The sequence below is a fragment of the Kogia breviceps genome, chromosome 13 (genome assembly GCF_026419965.1).
Source record: "Kogia breviceps isolate mKogBre1 chromosome 13, mKogBre1 haplotype 1, whole genome shotgun sequence".
Classification (NCBI taxonomy): Eukaryota; Metazoa; Chordata; class Mammalia; order Artiodactyla; family Physeteridae; genus Kogia; species Kogia breviceps.
This window is the reverse complement of record NC_081322.1, coordinates 75,087,199-75,102,090: the sequence shown is the minus strand read 5'-3', so window position 1 is coordinate 75,102,090 and position 14,892 is coordinate 75,087,199. Positions and strand designations below refer to the sequence as shown.

Genomic DNA, 14,892 nt, shown 5'->3' with positions numbered 1-14,892 from the left:
GACCGACGGGACTAAAACAGAAGACTTGTCCCTGCCACTGCAGGAAAATGCAGACTGTGCCTGCATCTTTCGGGATGCCAGCCTCACCACACAGCACGATACCTGAAGTTATTACGGGGAGTGAAGGGGTCCCTTGCATTGCCTGAAAACCGCAGTTCAATCCATAAAATCATGAGGCCTATTCAAGGGACTAGAGCCACTTTCTTCCTGAAAGATCCAATCAGCAGCTACTTGCAGGAACCCAACAAATTTAGCAAAATTCCCTAAAACTAAAAGCTAGTGTTTCGCCAGTAGGTTGTCCTTCTTCATTAGGGAGAATGAAGAGGCGGGGCACCTCTTAGATGTTCTGCACATTCAAGGCCACATCCTCCCCGCACCCCATACTCACTAGAATTAATGCCAAGGCACAAAGGACGAGAAACAAGGGGAGCTGGAATCACGAACATTCTCACAGTCAAGTAAGAGCGAAGGACTGGGTTGTGGGGCCAATACTCCATTTGGACATGACCTGAATTTGGACTAAAGCTCTCCCCAACCCCATCTCAACACACACACACACACACACACACACACACACACACACACACACGGAGAAAGAATATGCTAAGACATTGAGGAGACATCCAGACATCAAAAGGTGCTTATGTGCGAGGACATGTGCCATTTTTCTGGAGCATAGTTACCTTGGAAAAGAAGAAGGGAAAGGGATGGGATTCTTGGATAGCAGGCCTTCCAATGGGCTCGCAACACTTACGTCTTTAAAAAATAAGCACGGAAGTAAATATGACAAAATGTTAACTTTACATGGATTTAGGAAGTGGTATGTGGATTTGTTTTATTTTTCTCTGTGCTTTCCTGCATATTTGAAATAATTCCTGATTAAAGTTCTTCTTCTTATGAAAATGATTTTGTTAAACGAGAGCTTTCATCTGGCAGACCTAGAAGAGTGGATCTGGGATCAGTAGAAAGAACTGCCCCCTGGACAATGAGAGTCTTTTCCAAATGGAACCCTGCAGGAGGGCTGGCATTCCCCGTGCACAGATGCAATGAGAGAAGCTGGACCCGTCGGAGTGCCAAGCAGTGATGCAGACGTGCCTCTTGCTCGTGTGGGGGGCTGAGCTGGAAGATGTGCAAGATCTCTCAGATCTCAGCACGTCTCTGGATCTGTCCAGTCTGCCAGAAATTTATTGTGTTTCTCTAAGGTATCAGTTGCTTAGAGTACTTCTTAAACACAATGAATTTAAAAGCGCTGAATGTAGAATCTTCTAATCCTAGGATAATCCTGCATCCAGGCTCTTGGTGTTCACCAGCACCCCTGAGCCCTGGAAGCCTTTGTTTTAGAACTACTAAAAAGAAGTACCAGGCTTCCCTGGTGGGGCAGTGGTTAAGAGTCCGCCTGCCGATGCAGGGGACACGGGTTCGTGCCCCGGTACGGGAGGATCCCACATGCCGCGGAGCGGCTGGGCCCGTGAGCCATGGCCGCTGAGCCTGCGCGCCTGGCGCCTGTGCTCCGCAGTGGGAGAGGCCACAACAGTGAGAGGCCCAAGTACCGAAAAAAAAAAAAAAAAAAAAAGAAGTACCAATTTATGTATGCGGGATGTTCTATACAGTGGCACAGCACAGATTCAAAATGGGATTTACGAAGAGGCAAAGAGCCTTCCTTAGACTTGTGAGTGAGCATCAAGAGGTGCAAAGACGCCCTCCTATAAAACATGCCTAAGTGCACACCTCAGGACATGATCCCAGGAGGGACAAGGAGTCTTAGCCCTTGTGGCATGACAGAGACAGGCCCTGCACCTTATACTCAGAATTTAGCTTTGCTCCTCCTCTGCCTGAATGCTAAAGGAAACGCAATGGATGGAGTTTATAAACCAGCCGCTCTCCGTGGCTGAGGAAGAGCAAATGAGCTATTTTACAGAGCAGATGTGGTCCAGGAGACTAGATGACTGAACGTTAATTGATATTAATATAGCTGGTCGGCCACTCCAGGCACTGGGCCAGGCTCTGACACAACCTGGCCACAGATCCCCAGGTGTTTCCTGGGGAACTCCAATACTAAAGCGACCAGGTTATAAAGTGATGTTAACTACGAAACACAATTCCCTCCAAATCTATCCCTGAAGGCAGTGTGTTTATCTAGGGTTTAGGCATCTCTTTGATGGTGTGTCATCAGTTAATTTAGAGGGAGGACTTATTAAGCAGATGTGAATTTAACTGCTCTGAGACACTTGCTTCCATGTCTCTTGGGCCTGATACATTCAGTAATGTACAACTTTCTTCCCCACCATTCACCATGGTTTTGGTGTGTCTATTAGCAATGGAAATGCTATTAGTTACCGCTATCCCTGAAGCAGAGCATTTGAAAGAAAATGCATTTGAATTCAATAACTGGCAAGGTTACTCCCCACTTCGTGATGAATAATTTCAGGAATATTTCTGATGTCAGACTGAAGAATAAAGAGCAAGGTAAGACTGGGTTAATGGAGCAAAGGACACAGTATATTCAAATAGACTACATGAAAGCTGTGAGGTCACTAAATTCTCTTCATGGGTTGTAAAAATGAGCTATCATTTTAGCTGAGAAATCGCAGCATGGAATTCTCTGCTCTACATATTCACTTGAGATTATTTCCTGCTTCTTTAACGCAAGCTGATGAATTTCATTTATTCATTAATTAACCTATTCAATCAGAAAACAACTCCTCGTGTGCTCTGAGAAGTAATTAACCCTTGGGGCAAGATACTCCCAGTTGGTCAGTTACTCTTGTGCCCAGGTATCCCATGACCTCCTGAGGGCTGCACATCCCACCAGCCCCCAAGGTGGCAGGAACCGTGTGTCTTAAGAAAATTGAAATTCAATTCTCAGTCACTCAGAGGAGCATCTTGCTCCACGATTACCTAGAAACATGCCAGGAAGGTATAGGCTAGTAAGGTTTTCTTTCGCTCCTGCATTGGCAGGAAGGTCTGCTTTGGGAATCTATGTCTTTTTGCTATCTGACATAGTACAAAGTTGACCTTGGCTTTGGAAAGAGTAGGATCGAATGAGTGACTCCAAGGACCTAAGCATATGCTCGCAGCTTATGGGACGCCTGCTGGTGACCTGAGAATGTGGCGGATCTAACAGCGAACACGTCTGTGCTGGGAAGGACTTACTGTCATACTCCTGTAGCAGCTCCACGGCTGTCAAGAGGACAGCTCTGTGCTCTGGGTCCCTGATATTTAACTCGTCCAAGTCTTCCTCCTCCAGGAGCTTAAAGGTGTCCAGATCTTCATATCCATTGAACAGGAAAGTGGGCATGTGCTCCTGGAGGGAAACAAGACAGAAGCGAGTCAGCAGCCCAGCCACGGGATCCACGACCGACCGGCCTCAAACCCCTAAACTCTTTTTCCAGAGTCATTTTTATGCTAGTTCAAAAATTAGTAAGTATCCTTTGTAGCACAGTCTGTACCTCCCAGTCCTACAGCTTAGTGGGCAGGCGGGGCACTTCATTCTTCAGGCGTTAAGAAGATTGACACTGCAGGCTGAGATGGACTCCACTGGCTTGCATTTTAATTGTGCCCTTGCTGTGAGCTGAAGCCTGTAACGCCACCCAGTGCGCGGCAGAGGAGACTCTTCTTTCATTTCGAGCTACTGAAATCCAGCTCATAGAGACCTGTGACTTCCTCAGTAGCAAGACAGTTTTGCAAGGAGGAAACAGAATCTACCATGTAGACCCACCCCGCTAGATGCCGGGAGTAATAGTGGGAGAGAGGGTGGAAGGGAGAATCCTTACGGCCTCTGAGAAGGCAACCAGGGCGCCAGGAGTTTGTGCTTACAGCCCTTCCTGGTAGTGGCTTGAAGCTCACAGCTCTCTGAAAGCTGCTCTTTGGACTAGGAGAGAATTTCGACCTGGAGTTTATGCTACCACCCCCAGCGGAGGTCAAGGGCACGGTCACGGTGCTGGTAACTATTTCTGTAGGATAATGGGTACTCATCGTAGCAGATGTGGGACCAGGACAGGACGGAACTAACTTTGAGGTTGATGCGATCCAGGAGATCCTCCACCGACTTGGGCTGGGGGGGTCTTCCTTTCCTCCTCCTCCTGGTGGGCCGCTTGGGCTTCTCCTCTTCCTCGTTGAGCACGTCCACGTAGATGAATTTGAATGTCCCCACCTTGTTGTTCAGCAGGCCCATCCAGGTGCCCATGGGGGGTTTGCTGATTATATCAATGATGTCTCCTTTCTGTGGCCCAGGGAACAAAGATCTTTCCGTTAGGTACATTTCCAAGCGTGAACCATCTGTCAATCAGAAGCGTTAATCACAGGCCTGTGAAGACACTATGAAGACCAGAATCAGGGCTCCACGAGTCACCTGCTACGATTGGGAGTCTGGCAGATACCGGACAGAGCACTCCTGACCGTGCCGGATCGCATGGAGGCCCAAGGTCCCATCCCCTCTGGCCTCCTGCACCACAGGACAGTGGACCGAGGTGTCCACCAGGGCTCAGGGCTGGGTGGGCACCTGGCTCGCTAAATGCCCTGCCTTTACCTAGAGAGCACCTACTTCTTAGAAAAAGAATTCCCACCAATCAGATGTCAGTGGCAACTGCTGTCCTGTAATCGCTTCATACATTTCGTGGAACCCCCTCTGTCCCATATGAATGTCACTGATCACACAAGAGAAGCCGGTCATGTCTCTTCAGTTGGTGAAAGCACAGAGACTGGAGGCTGGAGGGCCACAGGAATTCTGGAGGGAAGCTGAGGTCAGAGGACAGGGCCAGAGGGATGAGGCGGTGACAACACAGGATGAACCCAAGGCCCTCCTCCATCCCCAAATGCTGGCTGGTTCTCTGTGTCACTTTCCACTACAGAGGAGACCGGCTTATCAAGGTAGCAGAGACACTGGCCAGTCTGCACCGCAACAGCCCAGCATTTAACAGCAAGGAGAAGAGAACAGCTCTTAAGGCAACAAGGCACCCAGTGTCACTGCTCCAAGGCCAGGCAGACACACACCTTGAGCTTGAGTGAGTCTGTGTCATAGGGGCTGGGCGTGAAGTCGGTGTGCACCCTGGCGCGCCCACAGAACGGGCCCCGGTACGGGGGCTCCTCGTCATCACCGTCTTCCGACTTAACACTCTCCCTGTTGCTGGTCGAGGAATCGGTGGTGCTCACTGTTTGACCACCTGTACAGGAAAAAAGGCAGAACACGGGTCAATACCGATTTCCGGAACAGCAAAGCTGAAGGCACTGAAGGGGCTTCCCTGGTAGCGCAGTGGTTAAGAATCCGCCTGCCAATGCAAGGGACACAGGTTCGAGCCCTGGTCTGGGAAGATGCCACATGCCTCGGAGCAACTAAGCCCGTGCGCCACAACTACTGAGCCTGCGCTCTAGAGTCCGCGAGCCCTAACTACTGAGCCCGTGTGCCACGGCTACTGAAGCCCGAGTGCCTAGAGCCCGTGCTCCGCAACAAGAGAAGCCACCGCAACGAGAAGCCCGCGCACCGCAACGAAGAGTAGCCCCCGCTGGCCGCAACTAGAGAAAGCCCGCGCGCAGCAACGAAGACCCAATGCAGCCAAAAATAAATAAATAAATTTTTTTTTTTTTTTAAAAAAAGAAGGCATCACAGGCTAGGAAGGTAAGGGCCAGAGGAGGGAAGTCATGAGACACAGCCAAATGTCAGGACCAGAGCAGAGTCCAGGGGAAGATCTGAGTTTTCTGACTGTTCTCCCTAATCAAGCCCCTAATCAGACAGGGGCCTCCATCAAGTTATCTTTATGACCAGGGAATCCAGGTGACACCGAGACTCCCTGATGCAGGACACCATCCTTAACATTCATAACCTCTCATTTGTCAGGCTTGCTATTTTTACCCCATTTTACAGATGAGGAAACTTAAAGAGGTCAGGTAACTTGCTCAAGGCCAAATGCTTTTAAAGTAGTGAGTTTAAACTTGGTCTCTTCCCCCATAAGCATTCAGCAGACACCACCATTGGACCGGGAGTGGTTGCACAGCATTTGTTTCAGGGACATCTGTCGTTCTCTTCTCCTCTTATTATTATTTTTTTTCCTGTTTCTTAGTTGATTATTTTATTGCCCTGATAATAATGTTTTAATCAACATTTTGTATTCATAAAAGTTATGAAGGCATAGCTTTGTCAAGCCAGAAGAGAATTATTGGCATTTCCCGCTACCCGAAATGCATCAGGGAAAAATAACATTACATTATTGTGTTGAATTCTGTATAAAATGTTTCTGATTAAGGATTGGAGACTGAAGAGAAGCATCTGTCTTCTCTTTTATTAACCCCCCACTAAAATGCTAACAAAGGAATTGGATTCACTATGACAAGGAAAATGGCAGGGGGCAATGCACAGATGAGAGATTTTTACCAAAATCTGTAAGACAAAAAAGCGGTCAGAGGATTGCTAATTAATTACTGCTGTAGGTGGAGGATGCCCCCAGGGGTCAGGAGAGCAGCGTGTGCGCAGCAGAGCCCTGGTCCTCTCCTCTCAATTTGCTGCTCATCTTCATGAGCCCTTCCCCTTGACCTACTCCCCTCCAGTCTCCAGATCTTCTGCTGGCGCGCTTTCCCTCTCTCCTCCAACCAAAATCATTACCCCCTCTTTTGTGGCACTGCTAGACATCAACCACTAAACAAATAGGACTCTAGGGCCAGCTAGTTTGCAGGTCTGTCTCTGTAACAGCACCTTAAGGGTAAGAACTTGGTCTAATATATCTTTAAATTGCCTGAACCTGACACTCAGTAAAAGTCTGATTTTGACTCCAAGGAAATCATCTACGTTTGCAAACTAGACGTACTCATTGAGCTCTGACCGCTCAGAGAACTCCGCAGACTCTCCACAGAACCTCCGGCTTTGAGCTTGGGCTTGTCCATGTGTTCGCTGTCAGGCTGAGAGGATGGAGGGGAGCCCGGCATTCCATCAAGGCCTGAATCCTGAAAGGGGTTTTGACAAAATTATGTTTCACCAGAGTGGATGGGGGTCCTTTTGTAATTCACAGCAGTTTAGCCCTCAACGAAATCAGTCAAATCCATCTTTACACCCAAGTCTGATTCTTTACCCAAAATGTACCTTCCTTTTTAATCTAAATGCTTGCTTCATTTTAAAGTTGTGGCTCATGTAACTATTAATAAAACACTCAAAAAGTATTTTTCATGCTCAAATGGATATTTTTGAAAAGAATCTATCTATCTACCTTGTAGACAAGACATTTCGTTAAAGGCTTAGCGACTCTTAGTATACTCCCTAGTTCAGTAATAACACTGGACTTCAAATGTAGATCAGATACAACCCACTAGTAATGTAGTATTAGGAAGTATCATCAGAGAATATTTAATCTACTTGAAGGGAAACATTTACACACACACACACACAGCCCAGATTCTTATATTTCTGTTTACACAAATTACTAAAATTGGCCAATAAAATGCCAACTTAGGACCCAGATATAAAGTTGACCCTTGAACAACACGGGGGGGGTTAGGGGCGCCGACCAGCTTTGCAGTTGGCCTTCCTTATCTGCAGCTCTGCATCTGTGGAGTCAGACAACCACAGATCGTGTAGTACTGTAGCATTTACTATTGAAAAAATCCACCTGTGAGTGGACCTATGCAGTTCAAAACCTGGGTTGTTCAAGAGTCAGCTGGACAGCAAACATACCATTTTTCTGTCTATAATACAATTTCCCAAGTCACCCTACGATTTTAGCTTCTTTCACTTCTTCTTCTGTTGTTAATAAACAGCTGGAAAGACCCTTTTAGATCAGAATGCTGACAGTAGTGACCCAGCAGTACTTCTCACTTTTGGGGTGGACAGCCCCGCATCTGCACAGGTACCTATAGCACGCTCATTTGATTTGAGGTGCGAATAGATAGACAGTATCACACTTTAAGAAGTCTGCAGTCAGAACGGTTTACTGGCCCAAAGAGAACAGCTCTCTGGCATGTTACACAGCCACGTGAACACAAAACCCTCTAACGGAAGCCTGTTATTTGCACAGTGCCGAATCATCAGAAGGGCTTTGATGAGATTCTGCAGGGCCCTGCAAACATTTAAGGACAATAGAAAGGGCAGCTTCTGGTCCCAAACACACTTCTGCTTTACATTTAAGGAAAGCGAGCAAACAACCTCAACAACTACAAACAGAGGTGCACCATTAGGAAGTTACTGAAGCTGCAAAGGATGAATTCCTGAGGTTTTCATTCCTCTTTTCTGAATCATAAAATGAGCCACCTTTCCAATTAAAATCTTTTTTAAAGGTTTTATGCTTCTGAAAAAAACCTCCCAGTCTGAAAAACAGCAATATGAAATACACATCTCTGCTACTGTATGTTCACAAATGCTTTTTAAAATTATTAATTTATTCATCACATATTTATTGATTACAAGAAGAGGTACCATTTCAGAGGCTGGGCATATAGCAGGAACAGAGCAGATAAAAATCCTTACTAAAACAGTCGGTGTCTTTGATAAAAAGTTTTTTTTAAAAGCCTTACAATATTTATTTCCTCTCTCTAAAAAGCATTATCATGATTCCTTCTTTTTTTGACTATGTGAAACGACCGCTTTAAAAAAAAAACAGAACTAGGGCTTCCCTGGTGGCACAGTGGTTGAGAGTCCGCCTGCCGATGCAGGAGACACGGGTTCGTGCCCCGGTCCGGGAAGATCCCACATGCCGCGGAGCGGCTGGGCCCGTGAGCCGTGGCCGCTGAGCCTGCGCGTCCGGAGCCTGTGCTCCGCAGCGGGAGAAGCCACAACAGTGAGAGGCCCGCGTACCGCAAAAAAAAAAAAAAACAGAACTAAAACTACAAGACATCTATAACATCTATATAGTAGTCAAATTACAGAAAAATGCTCAAAATGACATGAAAGTTCGATGCTCATGGTCCACGAAGCAGAAGACCCCCAGGAATGTAAGTTTATAAGAGCTTTTAGTAGATGTTTCAATTTGGGGGAAAAGCCAACTAAATAAAGTGCTTTAATTCGTGGCACTGCTTTCACTGGCATGATGTCTGTCTCACTCGAGTGTGCACAGCTTGCTTCACTGCTGGGCAGAAATATAGAATCACCATCACTCCCACACCCATAGGGACAAGAAACGAAAAGATTAAGGAAAATATTCGTGGAGAAGAGATACTGGCGGCAGCCAGACTTCCGCTGCAGGTCTAACCGGCCAGTTTCTCACCCTGAGCAGTCTCAGCACTTTGCATGGTTAATTCTTTGTTCTCGTGGACTGTCCCGTGCATCGTAAGAGGCATCCCTGACCTCTATCCTCCAGATGCCAGCAGCACCCAATGCCACCCCACTCTAACCCACTGCCACTATTAAAAATGTCCCTAGCCAATGCCCCTGGGGTTGGTGAGGGAGCAAAATCAACCCCACGAGAACCACTGTAATAAGCTGAAGATGTGCAGGCTTTGTTTGACGCACAGTGCGGGAGGCTGGCTAGCTGGCGCTCAGAGTGATTCAAACGGGGGGAATGCTTGGTTTTTAGCTCACCATGTCCACCAGAGGGCAGCAGCTGAGCAAAAATGCCCGCTTTCCCTGCTGTTCTATTTGGTAGATAAAGCAGCATTACCTACATATTTCAAGTAGACAAACAGCTCACAAACGGAGACCTTCAACAGACTACAGAATGCATACTATAAAGGTGCCAGAGCAGAGCGTTTTGAAAATCTAATGGTCAAAATGATCTCAGGCCCAGCTTTCCAGGTGTCTTTGTTCCCTTCACCCATAAAAATAAGACCCATAAAAAGAAGGTTATGTTCTTAGAGATGAACTTATAGAATTGGAGAAGGGAGTGGTGTCAATTCTGTGATGTCTTAAAGTCTGCATAAACACAATTACTGTGTAAGTCTTGCAGCCAGGAAGCACTTTCTGACTTTACTTCTCAGACTTGCCACGTGCTGCTAAGAACAACTTATGCTACATTTATTTGAAAAGTCTAAGAAAACTTGAGTGTCTTTTTAAGGTTTGATTCTGGTGACATCCATTTTGGAGCAAGGAATTTTAGAAAATAAAATCCTTCCTTTGTGTTCTAATTTTTAGTGCTTATTGCATTAAACAATAATCATTTCTTTACATGTCTGTCTTTTTCTCTCATCTGTACACAGAAGTCAGGGCCTGCTTTGTATTCTCAGCACCACACCTGGTGCTCGGGCGACCCTAAGCGCTTAATAAATATTTGCTGAATCCAATGTTGTCTACATAAACCGAGCATGGTCTGGAGCCTGGTTAATGCCTGTGAATATATTTAGCACCATTTAAAATCTCAGACCAACAATCCTCAGCTTTTCTTGTTGTTGGGAAGAACCAAGGGGGCTTTTTGCTCGGCCGTCACATACCTGCTCAGAGACAGAACTGCTGTATTTTTTAGACATTCTCTTCCTCATTGTCTCTTTCACTGATTTCACCTTTTTTCCAAGAGAGATTCGGGAGGCGGTAGGTGATTTGATTACTTCTTTATACACAAAATCTCCTTCTTTACCCTGCAAAATAAAATGTTATAAGTATCTTAATCACAGAAAATGAAGCCCCCAAACAGGTTTTATTATTCAAACCGGGAATGTCCTATCTCTCAGCAAAACATTGGCATGCTCCAGGATCTCCACATTTTTCTTATGTTAACTCAGTGCTATGTTATTTATCTTTTTGATTAAAAATTAAAAGCTATTGACTAAGTGGCTTTTGCTTATTTGTTTATTTAAAGTGGGATGTGAGTCACTTTGTTTTATTTAAACTTAGTATATTCTTCTCCTGGTACATATTTTCCCACCATTTTAAATACCCAAGGGGACTATATTTTATCAATAAAGAATGATTTAGATTAACCAATGTTCACTTAATCCCAGCAGCGGGGAAGAAGAAAAGGATAATACTAATGAATCATCCAAGAAAGTGGTAAGAACAAAATGGCAAATCTCAATCGTTAGAAGTCCAGCATCTGGGGACTTCCCTGGTGGTGCAGTGGTTAAGAATCCACCTGCCAACGCAGGGGACACGGGTTCGAGCCCTGGTCTGGGAAGACCCCACATGCTGGGGAGCAACTAAGCCCATGAGCCACAACTACTGAGCCCGCGTGCCACAACTACTGAAGCCCATGCACCCTAGAGCCCGCAAGCCATAATTACTGAGTCCACGCACCACAACTACTGAAGCCTGCATGCGCTCTAGGGCCCGCGTGCCGCAACTACGGAGCCCGTGTGCTGCAGCTACTGAAGCTCATGCGCCTAGAGCCCATGCTCTGCAACAAGAGAAGGCACCGCAATGAGACGCCCGCCCGCTGCAGTGAAGAGTAGCCCCTCTCGCCGCAACTAGAGAAAGCCCGCGCGCAGCAATGAAGACCCAACGCAGCCGAAAAAAAAAAAGTCCAGAATCCGATCAGATTTATATCATTGTAGCACTTCGTGTGGCCAACTCCTAAGACTGTGTAAATCTTCTTTTCTGGACAAGTTGGATTGTGGTCTCCTTTCATTCTATTTTGCGTTAAAAAAACCCAAAACATTCCCCTGAGGGGAAAAATATCATACTTTTTATTTTTTTAAAGATTGTCTACATAAAATTATTGGTTTATAAATCAATAGAATTTGATATCCAAATAAAATAGTTTTATTCTTCCAGGAAATTCTCAAACACTTCAAAAAATCACAGATGGGTGCTTTCGCTAATGCATCACCATAACAACTATAAAGCACAGAACCCTAATTTCACAGCTGCATGACAAATGCACAAGGGGAAAACACAGAAAACTCACCTACATCTCTGGGACCTCAGAAAGTAAACCTTAGGGAGAACCTGTACACTGTGAAGGTGACCTGTCCCCAGACTGTGACCCAGTGGCAGGTCTGAGGAGGCGGTCCCCTTGGCCCTCAGGAGTCTGGTTTGCTTTGGCCCCAAGTGGACTGGGTTCATCTCAGGATACCCCAGATCAGAAAGACCTACGCTTGGTGTAGGGCTATGCACTTGGCCTATGACAAGCCTGGTTTTCAGAAATGCTGTCACGTACTCTCGGAACCCAAATCACAGGGCTCCATGCTGTGGCACTACCTATGTGTAACAGTCACATGCACTTGCAACTAGTATGAACAAAAAGCACACGTGCACCAATGACTAAGACCATCTAAACTCATCTGCACGTGTGACTTGAAGAAACCTGGAAACCAGGGTATTAAAGAAATGATGCTACTGGGCTTCCCTGGTGGCGCAGTGGTTGAGAGCCCGCCTGCCGATGCAGGGGACGCGGGTTCGTGCCCCGGTCCGGGAGGATCCCACGTGCCGCGGAGCGGCTGGGCCCGTGAGCCAGGGCCGCTGCGCCTGCACGTCCGGAGCCTGTGCTCCGCAATGGGAGAGGCCACAGCAGTGAGAGACCCGCGTACCACACACACACACACACACACACACACACACACACACAAAAAGAAATGATGCTACTGCAAAGAGAGAGATGGAGGCCACAGGTGGTCATCATTCAGTCCATGTGGGACTGTGAAGAGTCTTTTTTTTTTTTTTTTTGAAGAGTCTTTAAGATGGGGAAATAGAGCTTCTCTCCAAATGCGATTTAGGATCCCGAGGAAAAGGTCACCCAGTACCGATTCTCAAAGATACTAAATGTGAAGCTATGTCAACCACATCACTTGAATCCAAATCTTTCGCTTCCCCTCTGATGTATACTCACCAATGGGTCGGAATTATTACTGCCAATGTGCAGAGAACGATTTGTCAAGTCAAATCCTCCAAAACTGCAGGTTCTCTGTGGAGAGGGCAGAGGAGCAACGATCCAGTTATGCTAAGATCATCCAGCAATGCACCAACCCAACACATGTCCCTTTTGTAGGATGTCACTGAACCACAAACGTGTTACAGGATGAGAGTAAGAAACGAGAAATGATGAAGAAAAAAATACATGATTCATGTTATAAGGAGACACCACTCATTTTGCCCTTCCACAGGTCACTGGAACTGTGCCTACACCAAAGGTCCAGAACCCCCTTCACAGGCAAAAACCAACTGGTTAAAAAAAAAAAAAAATACACCAACCAAAAAACCACACGTGTGTTAAATGCTCTAAGATTCCCTGTCTCTTAGCAACAAAATTTCCCTTCCAGACCCCTTAATATTGGCTGCATACAGTAGAGATAATGAGGGAACATATATTAGGGAACCCATGTGCTCAGAGTGGTCTTGGAAACCCAGATGTGAAGTCCTATAGCCCTGCCACTGACAGCAGGTTTTTCTGAGGGACTCTTGTTTTGTTTAGTTTTAAATCGCTGAGATGGAGGGAAAAAGGTTATGTTTAGAGTAGAGTCCAATCAGGCCAAGAGGATTACTCACTCACTGCTTCCCTGACCTAGCTAGCCAAAAATGCTGATAACTCTCCCATCGAACTGCCCAACTTAATTACTTATGACCCTTCCCTCAGAGTGTATGAAATAAGGACACCACATTTGCCCAGAAAGAAAAAGATTGATTCCGTGACTGTCTCTGACCACACTACTTTAATTTCAATAGGAAAAACACTGATAGAATGAAAACTTCACTGTCCTTTCGGTTGGTTTCAAACTTTATGGAACTGCTTATGTTTCAGTGCTTTTATATTTCCAGAACGTAGTTTGAATTCTGTTTTTCTAGCAAAAGCTACTCAAGCACCACCTCCCCCCACCAACCCCCAAATCTTTAAGAAAAAGGAGGAACTCAAAGCACATTAATTTTTATTATCACCCATTATCTTCATAAGCAATTGGTAATAAAATGTGAATCACAGATTTGGGTGCCAATATTTTGTATTACCTGTTTCTCAGAGAACTCTAGTTAACAGCTATTAAAAGGAAGAAATGAACAGAAGAGCACAACATATACTATAAACATTGCTTTTTAAAAATAAATACACCTTAGATACATACTAACTGAACTAAGAAAGTAGAAACATCCAGGAAGGAGAGTGCCTAGGTTTTTGGATTCACACAGATAGGGATCCGAATCCTGGTTCTACCACTTAACTTGCTGTGTGACCACAGGTAGAGTGCTGAACTCTCTGAGCTTTGGTTTCTTCATTAGTAAAATACTATCTATAGCCTATATTTGAGACCTCTAGCACTGCCTGGCACAAAGCAGACACTCTAGGAATGTTGGTTTCTTCCATTACTTTTCATGAGGGCCCCACTGAGAATTTGGTAGCTTGTCCTGACAATTGTTATATTGAAGTTTAGGCTCAGTCAACACTCTAAATATGCAAATGAAGAACTGGAGCTTAGTTCCGGGCCTTATATTTCTGGGAGCTTCAAATGCAAAACCAGAGCAATCCCAGGAATGGGCCAAAAAGTGAAAGATAGCAGGTGTAGCAGAAGGAAAGGCCAGGAGATACAGAAGTGTTATATTTCAGGATAACCGACATTCAGGATATCACACAGCTGTTTTTCTCCTTCAGCAAAGCTGTTGCTGCTGTTTTAAATAATCAACCACAGACATAACTTTCAATGGACATTATTCTCATTTTATATAAAAATATCAATGGACAATCTGATTTCCCTTACAGTCAACTTAACTGGACCTATATCTACTCTATAAAAAGAGAAAGCCCTCTGTAAACAAAAACACTCACCAAATCCCCTAATCTGCAAGCAATGTTATGACCATCTCTCAAGGCTAATTTTTAACTTTAACTTTCCCTTTCCAGCTTATAGTGCCAAATACATTTTCTCATTTTTGCAAAGGCAGTCATTTTATTCTAGTTCCTCTCCTGTGACTCAGGGCTCCACAGACACAGTATGGCGTCCAGATGCCTCATCATTTTACGGCTTTTGTACTTCCCTGCTTTGAATTCCAACACCGACTGCAGCACTGGAGCCCAGCATGTTATTTCTGATGCATATGAAATAACTGACAAAGAATTTATGTGG

General features: G+C 45.4%; 1 protein-coding gene across 13 annotated transcripts in view; it reads right to left on the bottom strand.

The window, feature by feature from the left end:
• Positions 1-14,892, bottom strand: part of SASH1 (SAM and SH3 domain containing 1) — a 668,710-nt gene that overhangs the window by 12,812 nt on the left and 641,006 nt on the right. For all 13 annotated transcript variants that reach the window (XM_067010989.1, XM_067010984.1, XM_059083442.2 and 10 more), the window contains 6 exons: positions 12,672-12,746; positions 10,342-10,485; positions 6,798-6,933; positions 4,993-5,162; positions 4,013-4,222; positions 3,154-3,304 (listed from right to left, as the gene is read on the bottom strand). In XM_067010989.1, coding sequence (XP_066867090.1) covers positions 3,154-3,304; positions 4,013-4,222; positions 4,993-5,162; positions 6,798-6,933; positions 10,342-10,485; positions 12,672-12,746 — 886 coding nt within the window. The remainder of the gene's footprint in view (positions 1-3,153; positions 3,305-4,012; positions 4,223-4,992; positions 5,163-6,797; positions 6,934-10,341; positions 10,486-12,671; positions 12,747-14,892) is intronic.